We start from the raw sequence: 20,590 nt of genomic DNA, 5'->3' as shown, positions 1-20,590 counted from the left end.
CTAGAACAAACCTTGATAGATTTGTGAAAGTTTAAAATTTCCTAATTTGACCATTGTTTTGATTTTCGGCCGCCATTGTGATTTGTTAAGTATTGAAAGGTAGTGCAAAGAAGTCCGAGAGTTGTTTTTTTACTATTAGGGTTAGCTCGAGAGGTTAGTCATAAGTGTTATTAAAGGTGCTAGGGTGTTTGTTTTTCCATAAGTTAAGTAAAGGGAGACATTCCGAAAGCTCCTACATCCCCAGTATTCTTTAAATTTGTATTTTCACCGTTGATATTTTGTCAGCATTTATTTATTCAGTTTGTCATATAGAAGTATTTTAAAAACTCTAGAACAAACCTTGATAGATTTGTGAAAGTTTAAAATTTCCTAATTTGACCATTGTTTTTGATTTTCGGCCGCCATTGTGATTTGTTAAGTATTGAAAGGTAGTGCAAAGCAGTCCGAGAGTTCTTTTTTTCTATTAGGGTTAGCTCGAGAGGTTAGTCATAAGTGTTATTAAAGGTGCTAGGGTGTTTGTTTTTCCATAAATTAAGTAAAGGGGAGACATTCCGAAAGCTCCTACATCCCCAGTATTCTTTAAATTTGTATTTTCACCTTTGATGTCACGGGTCAGAGGCTATAGTGGCTTACACTTCATGTTGGGCCACACAGAAAAATCAACCGAAGATATACCAAATTACACAGACAGCGTTGTTTACCAATCTGCCCTCATTAAATGATGTGAGTACAGTATCGAATGAAAATAGTTCTTTCCCCGCGAAATTGCGGGCTTTTTACTAGTTATTAAAATAAAAGTAGTTTAGTCGAACAGTTGAATAGCTCGCATGGTTGATGACCTCAACAGTTTGCCACAATGGCATGGCCAGTTTTAAAACAAAACTATTACAGCAGAATCCTGACAAACCAACACCGCCGGACCAGAACGTTTATTTGATTTTACGCAGGGTTGAATTTATCCATCACCGGAACATACGTAGATAAAAAAAAATTGGGACCAACAAGAGGTGTTTGTCTTTAAGTAAAGGTTGGTGTTAAAAGGTTGACTTTATGCGGATTCAACTGTACTTCCATATTCAAATACATTGACAGAAACCCGTAATCAACTCCTGTTTATTTTGCTTTTTATTTTTATTAGCAATGTCCCGGTTAATACATCGACTAGAGCTTAGATACTCAATACTCAATACTCAATACCACAGAGTGCGATATCGAGTACTAATACTAATCGCATTTGTTTTAATATAACTAATTATAATTAATAATAATAATAATAATAATAATAATAATAATTAATAATAATAATAATAATAATATAATAATAATAATAATAATAATAATAATAATATAAATTAAATAAAGGAAGAAGAAGAGAGGAAGAAGAAGAAGAAGAAGAGAAGAAGAAGAAGAAGAAGAAGAAGAAGAAGAAGAAGAAATAGAAGAAGAAGAATGATGATGATAATAATTATAATAATAATAATAATAATGATGATGATGACGATGATGATATATACTTATATAGCGCCTATTAATCCACTGACAAGTGCGCTTAACATTTGTTTTTTGGTTAGATTGTTTGCTTTGTTAATGTATGCGGCTTAAAATCTCAACTACCATTTCATGTAAACAATGCCAAATATGTCCATGCACGTTTTTCACAAGATCTATAACTTTTTTTTTTTTTTAGTTTATAATTAAGATCTAGAATCCTATTAAATATTATCCTTTGAGTATTTTTCGTTTTGCGGTTACGACCACGTGATGTTAGCTTTATTAGTACATCTAGATACTCGCTGCCATTATGTGTGCCCCCCCCCCCCCCCTCCCCATCCTTTATTCTTCAAACATCGTCTTTTTAATGACTGGTGGTTCCTGACCTCCAATGGGCAGGAGTCGTGTCTTCTATCCCATACGTTTCCAATTTTCGTCTGTCTGAATGAGATTACTGTTTGTCCTAACCTTGCCGGAGTTCTGGTGGAGAACACGATAGTTGGTTTGGAGATATTTTTTTCCTTTAATCTGGCATTGTATAGTTTAGTTTTGTTATTATATTGATTGTACTTGGTGTTCCTCTTAGTTGCCCTGTGCTTGGTCGGATGAGATTAGTGATCTCAACTGAGTATGATGTGACTCTTGAAATTACATCTATCCTTTTTGTTCATTACTTGTTCCTCTGTGCTTTAATTGTATTCTAGACTTTACTACGTTTTCTTCTTTATGGCGTGATAGACCTAAGTGTCAGCGTGTAACCTTAAACAAACAAAACAATTTAAATGAGCCAACTTGTCAAAACTCTCAAACTAGCTTCTTAATGCCTTATTTTTATGTCACTTGCACTCAAGTCAAGTACTCATCATATCGTGTCAAGTTTAGAGCTAACGTGTAAAAGTAGAGACACACGGGTGAGCTGGAGGGTCATGAAATAAATAAAAACGAGAGGTCGGTTGAGTGCAGACCAATAAATTCGGTTAAGCAAAAGGGCATCAGATCAGTTGTCTGGAACGTTGTGTGGTTGATTATCATTGTAAATTGGTGCCTCGAGTAACTGCACGCGTGCATGCATGGTTTGTCTTTGATGGCATTGTCTTATGAATTATTTAACACAAATAAGACAAAGTGTAAAAGTCAACGTCACGTCATCGCTTTGACTTAGTGGGGAAATAAAACTGTAGGAATGCTGTATGTCTTTTATTATCATTGTCACCTATATCTATCTATCTATCTATCTATCTATCTATCTATCTATCTATCTATCTATCTATCTATCTATCTATCTATCTATCTATCTATCTATCTATCTATCTTGCTATCTATCTATCTATCTTTCTGTCTGTCTGTCTGCTGTCTGTCTTTCTGTCTTTCTGTCTGTCTGTCTATTTTTCTATTTATCTGTCTATCTCTGTATGTATTTTTTGCATAACAATTCAGACATGCTTATATTGTTCCAGTTGAAAATAATAAAAAAGGAGATTATACAATCTCAACTACTTAAAGTGAGGCCCCGGTGACATTCATAGCCGACAGTGTTATAACACAAACAAACAAACAAACAAACGGGACTTATACATTTTATATATACTATAAATTATATACTTATAAATTTCAAAGCTGACATCAACAGAGGTGATGCGAAATAGTATTATGATTTTTTCTGAGGTTGTCCCCGCTTTCTTGTCTTCTCTGATTATAATACATTGGATGAATTGTTAATATTATCTTTCCTCTCCGTTGAACAAGAATTTGGGTCTGAAATGTAACTTATTGTAATATGATTTGTGCATTTACTGACTACAGTGTAGACTTGTCCCATAATCATAGTTATATTATCTGCATTATAAGATGAGATTTATAAATTGTCCTCAGAACATTCAACCTTTTATTTCAAACCCAATGAGACTTGCCAATCACTGCTTCACAAGCTTGGTTCCCACTGAGACAAAACACTAACACACGTAATCACTCTTTTTAACATTGTTATTTAACGTCTGGCGTTGTTGATTTTGCAGGCCGCCCAGATAGCCAATACAACTGCCAAGAAGACCAAAGAGATTGGCTCAGCTGTCGGGGAAACGATCAAGTCAACTGCCGAGAAGGTGGGTTGAGAGACGTTTATTTATTACATTGTCCGTTGTTATCTTCAAAAAAAATTCCTATGAATGAATATATTATTATTATTATTATTATTATTATTATTATTATTATTATTATTATTATTATTATTATTATTATTATTATTATTATTATTATTATTATTATTATCTTTTGGCTTAAATCTTCTTAAACTCTTATCCGTCCGTCTTTTTCCTTTGTCTGTCTCCGTCTGTGTGTTCAGTTCCAGCTCATTTTTTTTCAGTTTATTAAATTTTAATGCAGTTACATACACAGAGAGGACGAGATAGAGAGGGATAGAGGTGGAGATTAGCAGATAGAAAGAGATATTGAGGGAGGGTTGAGAGATTATGAGGGAGCTAAAGTGAAAGAAGCAAGAAGGAGGGGGAGGGGGAGAGAGAGAGAGAGAGAGAGAGAGAGAGAGAGAGAGAGAGAGAGAGAGAGGAGGAGGGGGGGGGGGGCGGAAGAAGCAGACTGTGGAGAAAGAAAGAGGGGTGGGAGTGGGAAGGGGGGGGGGGGGAGAGAGATTAGGAAAGAGTGTTGAGATAAAGAAATAGGAGAGAGATAGCGAGAGAAATAATGGAAGAAATAAAGAGGGAAATAGAGTTTTGTAGAAAGAGAAAACTGAAGGGGGGAGATCGAGACGTGGGGGGGATTTTACCATTAAATTCACATTATTTCAAACTATCATGTCGTTGATTTCAGGGAAAAGAAGGCCACCTATTAGATGACGTGGGCACCTCAATGAGTGGGTTTGCATCCAAGGTGAGTTTTCTTGTCATGTACTTCTTGTTTGTTTTTTGTTTTTAATATTTAAATTTAAAAAAATATTTTGATATTTAAGCGGTTGGGATGTTTTCTTCTTCTCACTCATTCTCTCCTCTTCTCCTCTACATCTCTCTTCTATCTTCTCTCCTCTCCTCTCTATTCTCTCTTCTCTCCTTCTCTTCTCTCTTCTCCTCTTCTTCTATTTCTTCTTATTCATCATCATCTCTTCTTCTATTTCTTCTTCTTCTTCTTCTTCTTCTTCTTCTTCTTCTCTTCTTCTTCTTCTTCTTCTTCTTCTTCTTCTTCTTCTTCTTCTTCTTCTTCTTCTTCTTCTTCTTCTTCTTCTTCTTCTTCTCTTCTTCTTCTTCTTCTTCTTCTTCTCTTTTCTTCTTTTTCTTCGTCTTCTCCTTCTCCTCCTCCTCTTCCTCCTTGTCCTCCTCTTCTTTTAACAAGTTGCATAACATACACCCTCCCCCAAACCCTCCCCTATCCCTCCCATATATCTCCGCTTCTATTCCTTAGTCATTGTTCAAAGCAAAGATTCCACCCGACTTGATTATGTTATCGATAATTGTTCAAGTTTCTTTTGAAAGAAAAGGAAGTGATTGTCTAATATATTTTTTTCCATATTAAAGAATGTGGGAGAGCAATTTATGGAGAACAGAGCTCTTTACAAATATTAAATGAAATTGCCCATTATCTTTGGAGCACTTGCCATACCGTGTGCTCGAGGCATTTAGAGGAATTTACACACTCTTGCACACATTCACAAACACACACACACTCTCACATACACACTCACACAAACACCCAAACATACTAACACACATGTGTACAAACACACCCACATATGTACATAAACACACGAATTCGTACACAAATGCACATACACAAACATATTCGAAATCTCACATTGAAACATGTACTCAGATACACACAAACACACAAGTACATACCCAAACACACATAAAAACACCCATAATAATATACCCCAAGCCCAAAATTCCACCACTTCTTTATGATGATATTTTTTTTTTGAAGGAACACCCTTAATCTGTCTCATCTTTACATACTTATAAATCTGATGAATAAATTACTCGAATTCACTAAACTAAGCCAGTGTTTTCTTATACAAATGAATATATTAATATTAAATACATTCAACAGTCTTAAAATACTACTATGATCTTATAATAATGGTTAGCGAATAAAGCCATTTATAGATTAGTCACCGTGTTAGCCAGTTATAGGCTTTAATTTAATTCAGTAAAATTAAAATTCAAGCCGATTGCTGTGTCATGTGATCTTATTTAAACAGTAGTACACATATAATTATTGGAAGGGCTGTGTAACATTATTATAATTCTTGGTGATTGAATAACGCCGATGCAACGTGTTGCATATTTGCTATATTTATTATGTAGACTGCCTCTCTCCAGTAATAATCTGATAATTTAAAATTTAAATAATCATCGTATTGCTGGAGAAAGGCAGTCGACATAATGATCTACTGCGAGAGCTACTACTATTAGCGCAATATCCACTAAACGTGCTCAAAGCGCTTTACAGGGGGTCCCTGGTCAATAACAGCAACATTTAACATGTAGGACGGAACATAACGCCTGTTAGGCGATATTACAATATTTCGGACAAAGACAGCCGCACTACTACTAGGCACGGGGCGTGAGTTAATAATCCAGCATATCTTATCGGCTCACCCCCTTTTTCAGAACATTTTCAATTTTATTTTTAAGTTTTTCTTCATTCTTCTTCTTCTTCTTCTTCTTCTTCTTCTTCTTCTTCTTCTTATTATTATTTATTATTATTATTATTATTATTATTATTATTATTATTATTATTATTATTATTTATTATTATTATTATTATTATTATTATTATTATTATTATTATTATTATTATTATTATTGTTGTTGTTGTTGTTGTTGTTGTTGATTGTGTTGTATAAATTAATTAATCTTTATTTTTAGTTTGTTAATAATATAATGGTAATGGTAGCAAATTTATATAGCTTCTTTTCCCTTAGGCAAGCCTCAAGGCGCCTTGACAATGAATTTTAATACATTAAAAATAGACGATATCTGCACATATGATCTTATACAAGAAATAGAAATATTATTTAGATAATTACATGTTCAAAAGACCAAAGTGGTAAATTAGGGAGTGTGTGTGTATATGTGTGTGTTTGTATATAATTGTGTGTGTATGTGTGTGTTTGTTTGTGTATAATTGTGTGTGGCTATGGTGATGGTAGTTATGGTGGTGTTAAAACAACTGGTTGTTCTTCAATCCATTTGACTTTCTGTGATGTCATTTGAAAAACAATTTGTTAATAGAGCCTTCATGACCTCATGTCTCGTCATACATGTTAAGTGACGCCGTTGGCTTGGGGTATCTTGTATCAATTTAGTTGATGTGACCCCATGTCTTGTCATACATGTTAAGTGACGCCGTTGGCTTGGGGTATCTTGTATCAATTTCGTTGATGTGACCCCATGTCTTGTCATACATGTTAAGTGACGCCGTTGGCTTGGGGTATCTTGTATCAATTTCGTTGATGTGACCCCATGTCTTGTCATACATGTTAAGTGACGCCGTTGGCTTGGGGTATCTTGTATCAATTTCGTTGATGTGACCCCATGTCTTGTCATACATGTTAAGTGACGCCGTTGGCTTGGGGTATCTTGTATCAATTTCGTTGATGTGACCCCATGTCTTGTCATACATGTTAAGTGACGCCGTTGGCTTGGGGTATCTTGTATCAATTTCGTTGATGTGACCCCATGTCTCTTCATACATGTTAAGTGACGCCGTTGGCTTGGGGTATCTTGTATCAATTTCGTTGATGTGACCCCATGTCTCTTCATACATGTTAAGTGACGCCGTTGGCTTGGGGTATCTTGTATCAATTTCGTTGATGTGACCCCATGTCTTGTCATACATGTTAAGTGACGCCGTTGGCTTGGGGTATCTTGTATCAATTTCGTTGATGTGACCCCATGTCTTGTCATACATGTTAAGTGACGCCGTTGGCTTGGGGTATCTTGTATCAATTTCGTTGATGTGACCCCATGTCTCTTCATACATGTTAAGTGACGCCGTTGGCTTGGGGTATCTTGTATCAATTTAGTTGATGTGACCCCATGTCTCTTCATACATGTTAAGTGACGCCGTTGGCTTGGGGTATCTTGTATCAATTTCGTTGATGTGACCCCATGTCTCTTCATACATGTTAAGTGACGCCGTTGGCTTGGGGTATCTTGTATCAATTTCGTTGATGTGACCTCATGTCTCGTCATACATGTTAAGTGACGCCGTTGGCTTGGGGTATCTTGTATCAATTTAGTTGATGCTGCGCAATGAAGAAACTGACGCTGTGTTGGGATTTCATGAAATGAATATCTTCCGTTGAATTTTAGTACCAGCTTGTCCGAAAAATGTGTCAAATTCTGGATCGATTCCCGAATTAATCAAGGCACACAACACAAGTCCACTGATCTAAAGCAACTTAAAGATTGTATTCATGGAATTTATTTTTTAAATTAAAAATGTGTATTTCGTGTCATGGCGATTATTCTCATACCAAATGGGATCCACTGTCTCAATTCTGTTATTTTTACTTTATACTTTTGTTTCTGGATACAGTTCACGCAGTACATACATTTAAAGAGAAGATGGTCCCTGCGCAGGGATGACACGCAAATTAGCGAAGCTTTCCAATAAGGGGGGGGGGGGGGGGGGGGGTCCTGGTCACTCAATTGGTAGACACTCGTTTCACAAGCAAAGGGATCAATTGATCCCAATTGATGTCGAGATTTTGTTCTAACCCCCTCTTCATCCAGCAGTGATTGGCTAGCTGGGTCTGTTAAACTTGGCAAAAAGTACTTTGTGATCAAAAGGTAGCAAGGAATTGCCATTGTCCATTTCATGCTATAACCAGGATAACTCTGCCTCCATAGGCTAATGGCTCAGATGAACTATATATTTTTTACTTTGTTTCTGGTGTCTTCTTTACCTCTACATACAAATGTTGTTATGTACTGTGACTAACTAAAACAGACATTTTTTTTAATGCGTATTTTCATATAACGCAATTTCTGCTGAACAAGGGGTTGTTAACCAAATACTTAACAAATATGACAAGACTAGTTTATGTGAGGTGTTATTACAGTGGGACGTGTGGGAAGGGGGTGGATCGATGAACACAATGCTATTACCGGCTAGGTCCTCCTTTGAGTAAGGTAAGAGAATATGAGTGAAGAGCCTTCTCCAAAGATTCAACAATGCGTCGCCCACAGCGTGACTTGAAACAGAAACCTTCAGGAAAGAAGTCATACCATGAGACCGCAGAGCAGCAAGGAGATATTAATGAATTTAATAAAGTGTAATATAATAATAATAATAATAATAATAATAATAATAATAATAATAATAATAATAATAATAATAATAATAATAATAATAATAATAATAATAATAAATGGCATTTATATAGCGCTTTACCCCGTTGTCACAGGCTCTAAGCGCTTTACAGTGATATAAAACAAAACGTATTACAGTGAGACAAGTGTGATGGAAACGTGATACGAATTCAATTTAATAACAACAAAATATGAAAATAATATTGCAACATTATGACGTAAAAAGATAAAACTTTAGGCGAGATTTGAACGTTGTCAACGAATCCGAGCATCTCACGTGTGACGGGAGAGAGTTCCAAAAATGGGGGGCCGAAAATTGAAAAGACTGTTCACCTATTTTACGCAATGGCTTAGGTTTGACAAGGATTGATCGGTCATTGCTTGACCTCAAGTTTCTATTGGGGACATATATGTTTAGAAGGTCTTTAATATAGGAGGGACTGTTCGTGCTCAGGGATTTGTAGACAACAGTACAAATCTTATACTTATAGGCAACTCTTTTTTCCACAGGAAGCCAATGTAACTCACGGAGAAGAAGAGTTGCTGACGGGTATTTTTTGTTATTGCGTACAATGAGCCTGGCTGCGTTATTTTGAGCAACCTGAAGTTTGCTAATTTTGTCTTTAGCTAAATTCGCCCAAAGGGAGTTACAATAGTCCAATTTAGATAAAACCGGGGAATTAATTAAAAGTTCTGTTATATGCTTCGGTATTAAATTACGAATTTTGCTTATTTTTTTCATTTCTATGTACATAAATTGTATGGTGTTATTCACATGGCTTGTCATGGAAAGATCTTTATCAATAATGACGCCAAGGTTTTTTGCTTTATTTGAAAATTCTATTGTGCTATTTCCGAGAGTAATAGGTGCAGGGACGGCTGGTAATAATGGGCAGGGTGGGCAAATACCAGCCTGTTTTTTTCAAGTTATAAGCTGTATTACCAGGTCCGAAATAATCTAATCTAAATTAGATAATTTCAAAAGTTACTACTTAAACTTGATACTTCGTACTGAAATCAATTTGTGTGTATTTTTGATAGATTGCGAATGACCATGCACCCCGTAATGCATAAACCAGGATACGCTCCTGTTCTTTTTATCAACCCCCCCCCCCCCTCCCCTCCCCAACCACTCCACTCCGCCCACATCGTCATCTCATCGTCACGTCGCCTGACGGTGAACTAACTCCAATTTTTGCTGTCTGGCCTCTCTAGTACTAGGTCGGGCTAATTCAAATGAGCCCACCTTAATAACCAGTGAACACTGAATAGAGCTTTTGGCAAACGAACTTTTTCTTATTTATTGCCTTACTTGTGCTGGTACCATTGATGTAATGACTTTGGGAAGGTTCCAGTATTGAATTAAATTTATTAACTTACTAATATTATATCAATTTAGTATTAATTTGTGTTGTTTTTATATATTTGTTTATCCATTTAAATTATTTCTTTTTTTTTCTCGTTTTCTTTAAGTACTTCTCAAAACTCATTTATTTAAATTGTTTTCTTATTTGTTTTTTGTTGTTTTTGTTGTTTTTGTTTTTTAACAAATTAATTTGTTAGTTCTTTTTTTTATTATTCTTAAAGTAATTACCGCTGTATTTTTATTGCCAGACTAAATAATTTTGCAAAACAATGTAATTTTCTATTGTATTTCCTCTAATAAAACAAAACATTTTATTCAAAAGTCACGACTAAATAAATATTAATACAACCACCATTTTGGTTTTCTCAACAATTGAATTAGTATACGAGAAATACTCTTCTGAGTAAGGAGATAGTTGAATTCTAAGTTATAGAGGAAATAAAGACGTTTAAAGGAAGGGTGGGCAGATTCCGTACTTGCCCGTCCTGAAGCTAATACATACATAAGATAGTTCGCGACGAAGAGGCGGGAAGCTAGGGGTTGGTTGGGGAAGGAGCATAGCACTCTTGTATAGATAGCATTGGGAAGAAGTAAAGATAACACGGTCGTTATTGTGATAGTATAACGAATGCATGAGGAGAGATTGATAACATTCTTTTGTCTTAATTGTATTGTGTGAATTATTGGCGAAAGCCTAAGATTAAATAAACTTTGTAATATCGTATGGTGGTAACCATCATTGTCGACGACATCGTGGTTGTCATCATCATCATCATCATCATCATCATCATCATCATCATCATCATCATCATCATCATTAACAACAACAACAACAACAACAACAACAACAATATTAACAACAAGTACAACAATCGTCTCCACAACTATCATTCTAACCAACAGCACCACCAAAACCACTATCATAATTACATCCTCCCTCACCGCCTCGTCTTCCTCCTCCTCCTCCTCCACCACCACCACCACCGCTACCACTATTCCAACCACTACCACCACCGGCACAATCATTCTAACCACCAAGACAGCAGTAAAAATGATGCAATTTCAGCTCTGAATGAAACTCGAGTCATATCGCTGTTGTTGCTTCTCGATGAAAACTTTAAGGTTACTACATACTACTGAAAACCAGTAATGTAACAGAAATATTAATCTCGCCGTTGAGGGATTAAAGCATCTCTTTAATTTTTCGAGTGAACGAAATGGGACTTCTATTGTCAAGGTGTTGTCGCATTATGTCTCGTCGCTTTAGTTTTTAGTTGTATTCTCTTTCGTGATTATTTTTTGATTACGTTTGGAATAATTAAAATCTACTGGTATTGTCATTTCATTGTGAATGTGATTATTTGTGGTTGAAATATTTTTTTTAAAGGTGAAAAAAAAATTATAATTAAAAAAAAAAAAATAAATAAATAATATATATATATATATATATATATATATATATATATATATATATATATAATATATATATATATATATATATATATATATATGACCGGATCATCTTTGCCCAACCACTGTAAATAGGCTAGAACCGCCACTGAATAGGTGATTTATTTGCCTGTTTAAGGATACTCGGCCTTCCACACATTAAAATCTCAGTTTTACTATCACTTAATTTTAACTTATTGTGGTACATCCAAGATTTAATCTCATTAAAACAGCTCGTAATTAATATACATAGCCCTTCACCTAGTGTGCTACATGAAAATTGTATGTAGCCAGTTATAACAATAAAATTATGAATTGTTAAATATAAGTCACACTTCTTCCTATGTGTTTTCAATCTAACGGGACACGGTGAATAACTAATGTGAATATCCATGTCCTGACATATGTGTGATTTAATTTGGTATCTGGCAGTCCCGTTATCTTGTATTCTGACGAATACATTGGTATCTTAGTCTTAGTCATAGCTATTAGACATAGCAATGATGCCATATATTATATATAATGTGGTTTGAGCGACACGGTTTCTCGTTTTACAATGTATGTATGAGTTGCATTGCACATTAGTACGGCACCGATAAGGTGCTATGCTACATCTGCGTAAAAGTGTCACGGTCAAAGGAAATCCACATATCGGGACCAATCACGTCCGTTCCTGGCTAGAGTCACAATTTCGTCAATGATCCAGCCCATGTAGTAGTTGTAGAGTGCCGGCTGGTCTAATTGTCGAGCTCTTCAAGTAGGTAATGAAAATTCGACGCAGGAGGCGGTCTGCGTCCATGCGCAAGATATGCCTTCGTCTCATCACTGTAGCTACCAGGTCGAATTTGGGACGTTTTACGGTTTCTCTGTAGTCCTGTCCCGTAATGACGGAAAGGCACGGGCTGTTGAAGCCATTCACAGTTTTAGTTACACCCTCGTTTTACAATAATTAGAATTGTCAGTGATTGGATGGGTTATATTGATGGCGAACACTAAAATGACTCCTTGGGTAAGGCAATTAAAATTCATCAATTCACCCGATTCAGGTTTGAAAGAGTTCCTGACAATGACATGTGTGAAAAGTAGATGTTGCTTTTATGTCTCATCAACCATCTTATTATTTATAGTAGCAGTCATTGAATCAAATAGGTTTTATATCATGTACCCCCCCCCCCCCCCCCCCCTTTTTTTTTTTTTAACACCAGATATCAGCTGCTAGCACCAAGGGCTGGAAAGATTTGCAATCTCTGTGGACTGAACCCAAGACCACTCTGACATCAGCTGACACCAGCCCTGGGGAGAAATCGTCTCTGCTGGGACAGTCTTCCTACGGCAGTGGTGGCAGGTAGGTTCTCGTCTGTTTTGTATGGACACGTGAAAATAATATTTGATTTTGTCTGTCAGTCTATTTGCTGTTGTTGTAGTCTGGATTTTTTTTTTGGGGGGGGGGGGGGGGGGGGGGGGGTTTACCCTTTTTTTAAAAATTCTATTTTTTATTTGTTTGTTTGCTTTGTGCTATGAAGCTACATATGAAGAAAAGTGAGGATATTAAGGGGAATTGTCTTTATTAAATATAATATATCAAAAGTTTTATATGTAAATGTTGTGATTGGATGTCCTATATATTCTCAAAATAATCGCATGAAGTTTATATATCTCATTAAATTGATTGCTTTTTCTTTTTGTAGATTATTTTAATGGATTTATTATTGATTTATTTGGATTGTTTTTTTAGAAGGGGGAGGGGGGGGGGGGGCTTGTTTTTTGTTTTTGTTTTTTGTTATCTTTTTTCTCTGTCTCAGTCATTTGGCTTATAATGATTATACTTGTATTGATAAACGAATTGAGATGATACAATGCTGAGAAGAGGAAAAATCATAATGGAAAAGACTGTCATCATTTCATTATATCATTATATCATTTTTGAATTTATTTGTGTAAATAAGATATGCTTACTTTGCTTGAATTTCCCTCATTACAATGTTGTTGTTTTTTAACCTCATTCCTTTAGCAATACTCAAGATGGCAATTTACTAGATGATAATGACGACGGCTGGGGGGATTGGGGACAAGATTCCAACTGGTCCAGCACTAGCAGTGGAACCAGCAACAAGAAGTCTTCCAAAAACAATGGAAACAGTGATTGGTCTGCTGGGAACGAGGACGACCTTGAAGCCTGGCTGAATGACGACACATCCCCTCTTTCTAGCAAGGCCAAAAACAAGAAGAAGGAGGATGACTCTTGGAGTGGTTGGAAATCTACAGACAGTTCATCTTCCCGGCCGTCATCTGCTAAATCTACGTCTTCAACGTCTTCGTCGTCGAAACCCAAGAAAAACAAATACCAAAAAGCCTCAGCTCAAGACAGCTGGGAAGACGAGGACTGGGGAGGAAATGGATTTTCCTCATCCTCCACTAAGCAGAAGCAAAAGCAACCGCTGGTAGGAAATCTTTTAGATTTAGAGGATGACAAAAGTCATGAGAAGGACAAGGGGGAAGAAGGTTGGGACAATGAGGTGTGGGCAGAGAGTGATGACGATAACTGGCATACATTGGACTTGAATGATGACAGTAGGAAGACAAGTTAATGATGGGGATAAGGGGGAAGAAGGGAGGGGTTTGTACAAAATTGACTAGTAGATATAGAAAAATTATTGAATTAGGGATAGTTTTGGTAATAGATCAAGTATTTTGAAGGAGATAAAGAGTTATTACTGTACATACTATTTCATGTCATTCTAAGAAAATTGAAGAAAAAACACTCAAGACTTCCTTGAAAAGAATTCAGTTTTGCCAATAGATATAGATATATATGTAAATTTTCACCATAATGTGTCCTGTTATTCACTGATATTTTGTTTATTCAATAGGTCGGTGACTGGCGCTAAAAGGTGAGATAATAGAACGTCAATGAAGTGCTAATTTACATGTGAACAAGTCTATTTCAATGTATTCATTGATTTGTATGTATATTTGTGGATAGGCATTATTTTATTTCTTTTGTCTTGTGATTTCATTTCATTTTTGTTATATTTATTTGTTCTGATTTTGAATTGTGAAATAATGAATATGCATGCTGGTTTTTCTGTCATACAGAACATGTGTAAATGAATAAATATCTTTATCCTGCTTGTGTGTTGTGTATTGTGATATCCAATTTTCTAAACGTGATATAATGAATATGGTTCTAAATTACATGCTTGATCCTTCAACATTGTGAATATTGATCTTAAAATATGTTGTGTTATATACATTTATGTGTCTCATTTTTGGTTGCCTTGCGAGTTCTTGTAAGAATGTTTAAATTTGCACATGCTGCCACCAATATTTTCTGTCATTACCCACACATACCCAATTTGGGCCATTCACAGAGTAATTTTTGAAAACTCATAACCACAAGTCCCATGGAGTCTATGTTCATCCTTGTTTCTACATCATTAAACTGACAGTAGCAATTACTTGCCACCCTTTGATAGGATGCTAATCAACTGCAAAATGCCCTATGCGAGATCTAATTGACGCAGTTACCCAATCACGTTTGGTTGAACAGGGGATCAAAAAAAAATCTGATGAGATTGATACCAGTCCATTTGCTTGTGAGACGAGTGCTCTACCAACAAAGCAACCGGGACTCTCTCGTGATAATTGAGTATTTTAACTATATTTTAACCTATTAAGAACATTTGTGTTCCTCTTTCATTATTTGTATGTAAGGTTACAAAATGAAATTGACCAGTTGCATAGAGTTGATAATTGTATTTATGTTTTGGAAATGATAATACTTTTATTCATAACTTCTGTAGCAAAGCCGTCACTTAGATATTTCAATCTGTCGTGTGTTGAAACAAAAATGCTTGAGTTTTTTGTTATCATTCCCCACGTATTACTATTTTGAATTTAAGTTAGGCATAAGCCCAGGATTTAGTAATGTATATACATATATATATATATGGTCTACTCCGGATGTGATTTAGTCTCCATTTTTATTATAAATCAACTGTCGAGATTATACATGTCATTCCTGGATAGATCTTACATCGATGAGAATATTCCTTATATGGATTGATCATGTTATCTTTAAAAAGGCAGTACCTAGATTAGATCATTCTCACATAAACTCGATTGCATTCAACATGAATGAAAATCAAACAAATTAGTTTGAATGCCCATTCATGTTAGAGTATAATAATAATATAACAAAGTATTGCCTTTTTTTTGACACAACATTTACCCAATCGAGCATGACACCAGTATTGTTAGTTGTATTAAAATTGATTTCATATCAGAACTTTTGCCCCCCCCCCCCCCCCCAAGAGTTGGGTTGTCTCTTTTTCTTTTTGTTTCTTTTTTAAATGATAAGTTTGTACATATTATGTTGCACTGTTACCTTTCAAAATTATCTTAGTCAGACCCAAATATAATGCAAATGTTGCAGCTAGAAACTCGAAGAAATAAATAGCAATAATAAAAGAGAATAGAAGTTTAAATATAATCTACAAAGAAGGATGACATGGATGTTTTGGGTTTCCCCTTTGTCAACAAAACATGAATGAGACACTAAAGACTGATGAAAGATGAGAGGAAGTTATGGTTAAGGCATTTAAAAGATTTCATTGTGTTTTGTTGACAAAGTGGAAACCCGAAATATTCTCATCATTTGTATTCTTGCATTAAATTGAAGTTTCTATTCCTTCTTATAATTGTTATTTATTATCTTTGTCAGACCCATGGGAATTGGACTTTCCTGCTTGCATTCTCATTAAATCCTGCTTGATCGATATGATAATAAAAGTGGTAGAATATTGTGATTGTTTCCTATGTCTATCCACAGTGTTATAAAGCATGGGCTGGATTCTTTCCTCATGTACTTCAAAAGGGTGCTACATCTATAAGATTTCTTTCTTTGTGAGCGGGGGGTGGTGGATTATGATGCACGGTGTCGTATGCAATTCCTATTTTAAACTTATTTTTGTTCTTTCTTAGCTAATCAATGTGCATGATTGTAGTGGTCTAAATACTCTTGTCATTACCTGTTGGTAGAAAACGACAGTGGAGAGGAGGGGCAGAATGGGTGAGTGAGAGAGGGAGAGAGAGAGAGGAATAGAGAGAGAGAGAGAGAGAGAGAGAGAGAGAGAGAGAGAGAGAGAGAGAGAGAGAGAGAGAGGAAGAGAGAGACTGTAATCACCAGAGGATTTTTGTATTTTAAAAAAGTCCCACCCAGCCCCATCTTTCTCCCCCCTCTCCGATCGAGATTAATTGAAACTTCTCTTGGACAAGTTCTGGATAAAGTCAGACTGGCACACGAGACACTTACATAAGAACAATATGTGAGCATTAAGTGAGTGAGGCATGAGGGCACATCAGGCCACGGCCAAGCCCTGTTATTCAATTAATTGCCTGTATCTATTGGGAAAACTAGCACTAAAATGCACTGTATTTTATTCAATTATTACACACCACAAACACTTGAATCACACTAACCAGTGACTACTTAGACAACTCTATTGTGCTATCCTATATGCAACCTCATCAGAAGCAAATTGCTTCTCTGCATTTCTTCATGTGATTGGTTTTGGGTTATGTTCATATTGTAAGCAGAATTTTGAACATTATTTTTCTTTTTATTGTCTTTATTATTAGGTTGATCTCATTGCATTAATATCATTATCAATTTTTTTCTTCCGGGGATAAGCACTGATTTGAGAAAAAATTCACTTTCCGAGGTCCTATTTCCATCAATTGTTTCGAAATCTGCTGTTTCTTTTTTTTTTAAGGCACATTTTACATATAATTTTTTTTTCAATTAATTTCGTTTTAATGAATGTCTCAATAAGTAGAAAACAGAAAAATGGTAGGCTTGAAAATATTTTGATCACCATGGGAAATCACTACCCGAGAAGGGAGACAATTCATTATATTCTGTCAGTTGGCTTGCTGTTACAATGGATGTTAGTAATGCGCCATTACTGGTTCCATTTTCTTCTCCGTTGATTTGTGTAATGAAGATTTGATCGTCATTGTCATTATCACCATCACTATCATTATCACTTATCATCTTTTCAGTCTCTTTCAACATCATCATCATCATCATTATCGTTTCCGTCACATTATTTCTATTTATTGGGAATGATTTACTACATGCAAGTGCAATAGTGCAATATAACACATAGGTATACATAAAATCTTACAAAGCTTTTGTATTCTAGATAAGTTTTATTAAGTGAACAGCAACATTACGATTAAGAGTGTTAAGATTTAAAGTGTTAATTTTTCAACTTTTAATTTTGTTCACATCTTTATCCGGGATGTGAAAGAACAGCAAATATATTCATGTATAAGGATCACTATTTTTTTTTTTTTTTGGAATCATAATATGACAGTTGTTTGGTTATTTTGAGACCAGTATCATTTGTGGCCCAATACCTCTAACCAGTATTAAGTATTTTGTCGGAATGATCTAAATGAGGAAAATTATCCATGAAGTCAAAATTATCAGAATTAGAAAGTCAATGCTTTTTGAAGTTAATGTCACAAAACTCGCTTTTTTTTTTTAAATGAAGGCATCGATTTTATCTCAAGTGCATAAAATTCAATTGTAAGGATCATGTTCACCCTGACATTATACCGTTTTGAGATGAAAGGTCACATTTATCCATATATATATATATATAGAAAAGAAAGAAAATGAAATATTAAAGTGACAATGCTGGTGTGTAAAGATTTGTATGTATGTCACACAGCAAACTATTCATGATTACCCATACTGGATTACGGTATAACAATATTTATTGGCAGTCGAAATGAATGGTGAGATCAGAACTCGATTTTATCTATTTTTCCAACAGACTTGATCCAAGCACGGTACAGAATCCGTCTATTTTGTTTTTATTTTGACCTTTTAGTATTTGATTTTATAATTCACGCAATTCATCGCTACACAAATGTATTGGGACCAATCATGTGTGATTTTTAAAAAATGTATTCTTTATGCCCTCGTCAATGGTCAATCGAGTCTTGAGAAAAACAAAATAAAAATGACCCATCAAAGCAACATTATGCTAGATACTGAAAATGGATTTTAAGGTTTAAATGAGCAGAAATGTGACATTATATTTGTTGTTCCTCAATAAAACATAAAAACGTAATACAAATCAATACTTCTGAATAGAAATTCAATTTTTAGCTTCCAAATCACCTCGCTGTAATACTGTTTCGAGTTGATTGGTTCCACGTTTGCTTTTTCCCTCTCAATCGAGTAACATAATATATGACATGTGGCATATGTGACACATTATATATGTAGTATGCGTTACATGATGTCAATGTCATATGTGATGTGTGTAACATTATGATATGACAATGTGCGATATATGGCAAATGATGTGGTATGTGTAATATGTTATGTGTGGCATGTGACATGTGATGTGTGGCAAGCTTTTGGTCTGCCTTGACATTGTCTTCCATCTCAGTTATGAAATTGTGAATGGTTTGTTTATTTTGTTAGTATTTTTAATTTAATTAAATAATGGTGTCTTTGTGGGTTTAGAGGGGGATACTTGTGAGTTACAAGACATTAAATTTCTGCCAGATGTTGTGTTGATTCTGATGTTCTGGTTTTATAAGCAAAGCTTCCATTCATTGCATCCACAAATTTACATGCTGTTTTGTTTTTTTAAAATTCAGTGTAAATATTTTTTTACATGTGCATTAATACAGTTCACTCCACTTAATTGTACACCTTCAAGAGTATGAGTAAATGTGCCACTTGAAGGGAGTGTGAGTTAAATTATGGTTGTTTAATGGAGAAAACATAGTTTTGTTTAAGTGCATGTAGCAAATATGAAGAGAGTATGGTTATTAGATACGTTATTAAGTGAAGTAAGAAGTATAGGTATATGATTGGGGTCAGATGTGAGTTTTATGAATGCTTTAATGTTTTATTCGTATTGCAGTGATAAGTCATAGAAACAATGAGTATGTATAGTAATTATTTTTAAAAAATGATATACACTGTATATTTGTATTTATTTCTTTATTTTTTAATAGCGATAGAATTGTCAAAAGTTTAACTGTCATTTAGGCTTAAAATTTTACCTAATAAGCAACAAAAAAAAAAAGAATTTATTACTGTTTCAATATTACTCAATCACAATTCGTAGAGAAAAATTATGGAAGGTGTTCATTATTAAATTCCGAACTTGAAGGAATCTTATGAGCTGTGCTTTTTCTTTTCAGACTTGGGTCTGCCCTTGATATTGCTGTATCCAACAAAGAAATTGCTTTTGGAATAATTTAAGTTTTTGTAAATTAATTTGGATGGTGTATAGTCAGATTCTCTCATTTCAAAACAAACTCTTGGCCGAGCTGTGATTCAAGTAAGATGGATGCCTCGGGCGAAAACTTTGCCATTCCATATCTTGGCAGAGTTTAAAGGCTGATATAAACATTTTACCCTCTTTAGGTATTTTGCCTGGATTTAATTTTTGTTTGAATTCCATTATTCGTTTCTTCTTCACTAAAACTGAAGCAAGAGGACGATGATCATCTTTTGTTTCGTGTATTGTGGGGCAAAAAATGTCAGGATCGCTGGCCACTTTTGTACATGAACGTTGGTAGAAAATCTTGGATTGAGAATCACAGCATGTCGTTTAGGCATTAGCACTGTTGTCTTAAAGATGGAAAAGTATCATCGGTGGTCCATGTCCACTGTGGGATGAGGACTGAAGAGAGACTGTTGCCTCGCGTTTTACCAGTTAACTGTCGCACTCTGATAAAAATAGTATTTAAAAATTTGGCCAGAAAATTGGTCCTTCAAATAAGCCTCAAATACTATATTTTTTTTCAGAATTCGGCAGTTAACTGGTGAAGTCATTTTGACAAGTTTGGGACCATCTCATTTGTTGTTTGTTTTTAATGAAACAAAATATGCCGTTTTTCATATTGAGGTTGAGGCGTTTGG

At 35.0% G+C, this 20,590-nt stretch overlaps 1 protein-coding gene across 4 annotated transcripts in view; it reads left to right on the top strand.

Annotated features, from left to right (window-relative positions):
* The window catches only part of LOC144968003 (ADP-ribosylation factor GTPase-activating protein 1-like), a 75,937-nt gene extending 55,746 nt beyond the window's left edge, over positions 1 to 20,191 (top strand). Inside the window, exons 8-13 of one of the 4 annotated variants that reach the window (XM_078905945.1) lie at positions 3,507 to 3,593; positions 4,315 to 4,374; positions 12,837 to 12,976; positions 13,643 to 14,072; positions 14,502 to 14,522; positions 19,867 to 20,191. In XM_078905945.1, the coding sequence (XP_078762071.1) occupies positions 3,507 to 3,593; positions 4,315 to 4,374; positions 12,837 to 12,976; positions 13,643 to 14,072; positions 14,502 to 14,519 (735 nt within the window). In that variant the 3' untranslated portion in view covers positions 14,520 to 14,522; positions 19,867 to 20,191. Of the gene's footprint in view, positions 1 to 3,506; positions 3,594 to 4,314; positions 4,375 to 12,836; positions 12,977 to 13,642 lie in introns of all 4 variants that reach the window. The other 3 variants (XR_013644498.1, XM_078905935.1, XM_078905924.1) reach the window with 3 other exon arrangements.
* The last annotated feature ends 399 nt before the right edge of the window (positions 20,192 to 20,590 follow it).

Source organism: Berghia stephanieae, chromosome 1 (genome assembly GCF_034508935.2).
Source record: "Berghia stephanieae isolate SIO BIC M18660-M18661 chromosome 1, UCSD_Bste_1.3, whole genome shotgun sequence".
Lineage (NCBI taxonomy): Eukaryota > Metazoa > Mollusca > Gastropoda > Nudibranchia > Aeolidiidae > Berghia > Berghia stephanieae.
Note: the sequence above shows the minus strand (reverse complement) of the source record. Positions and strands in the feature narration are given on the sequence as shown.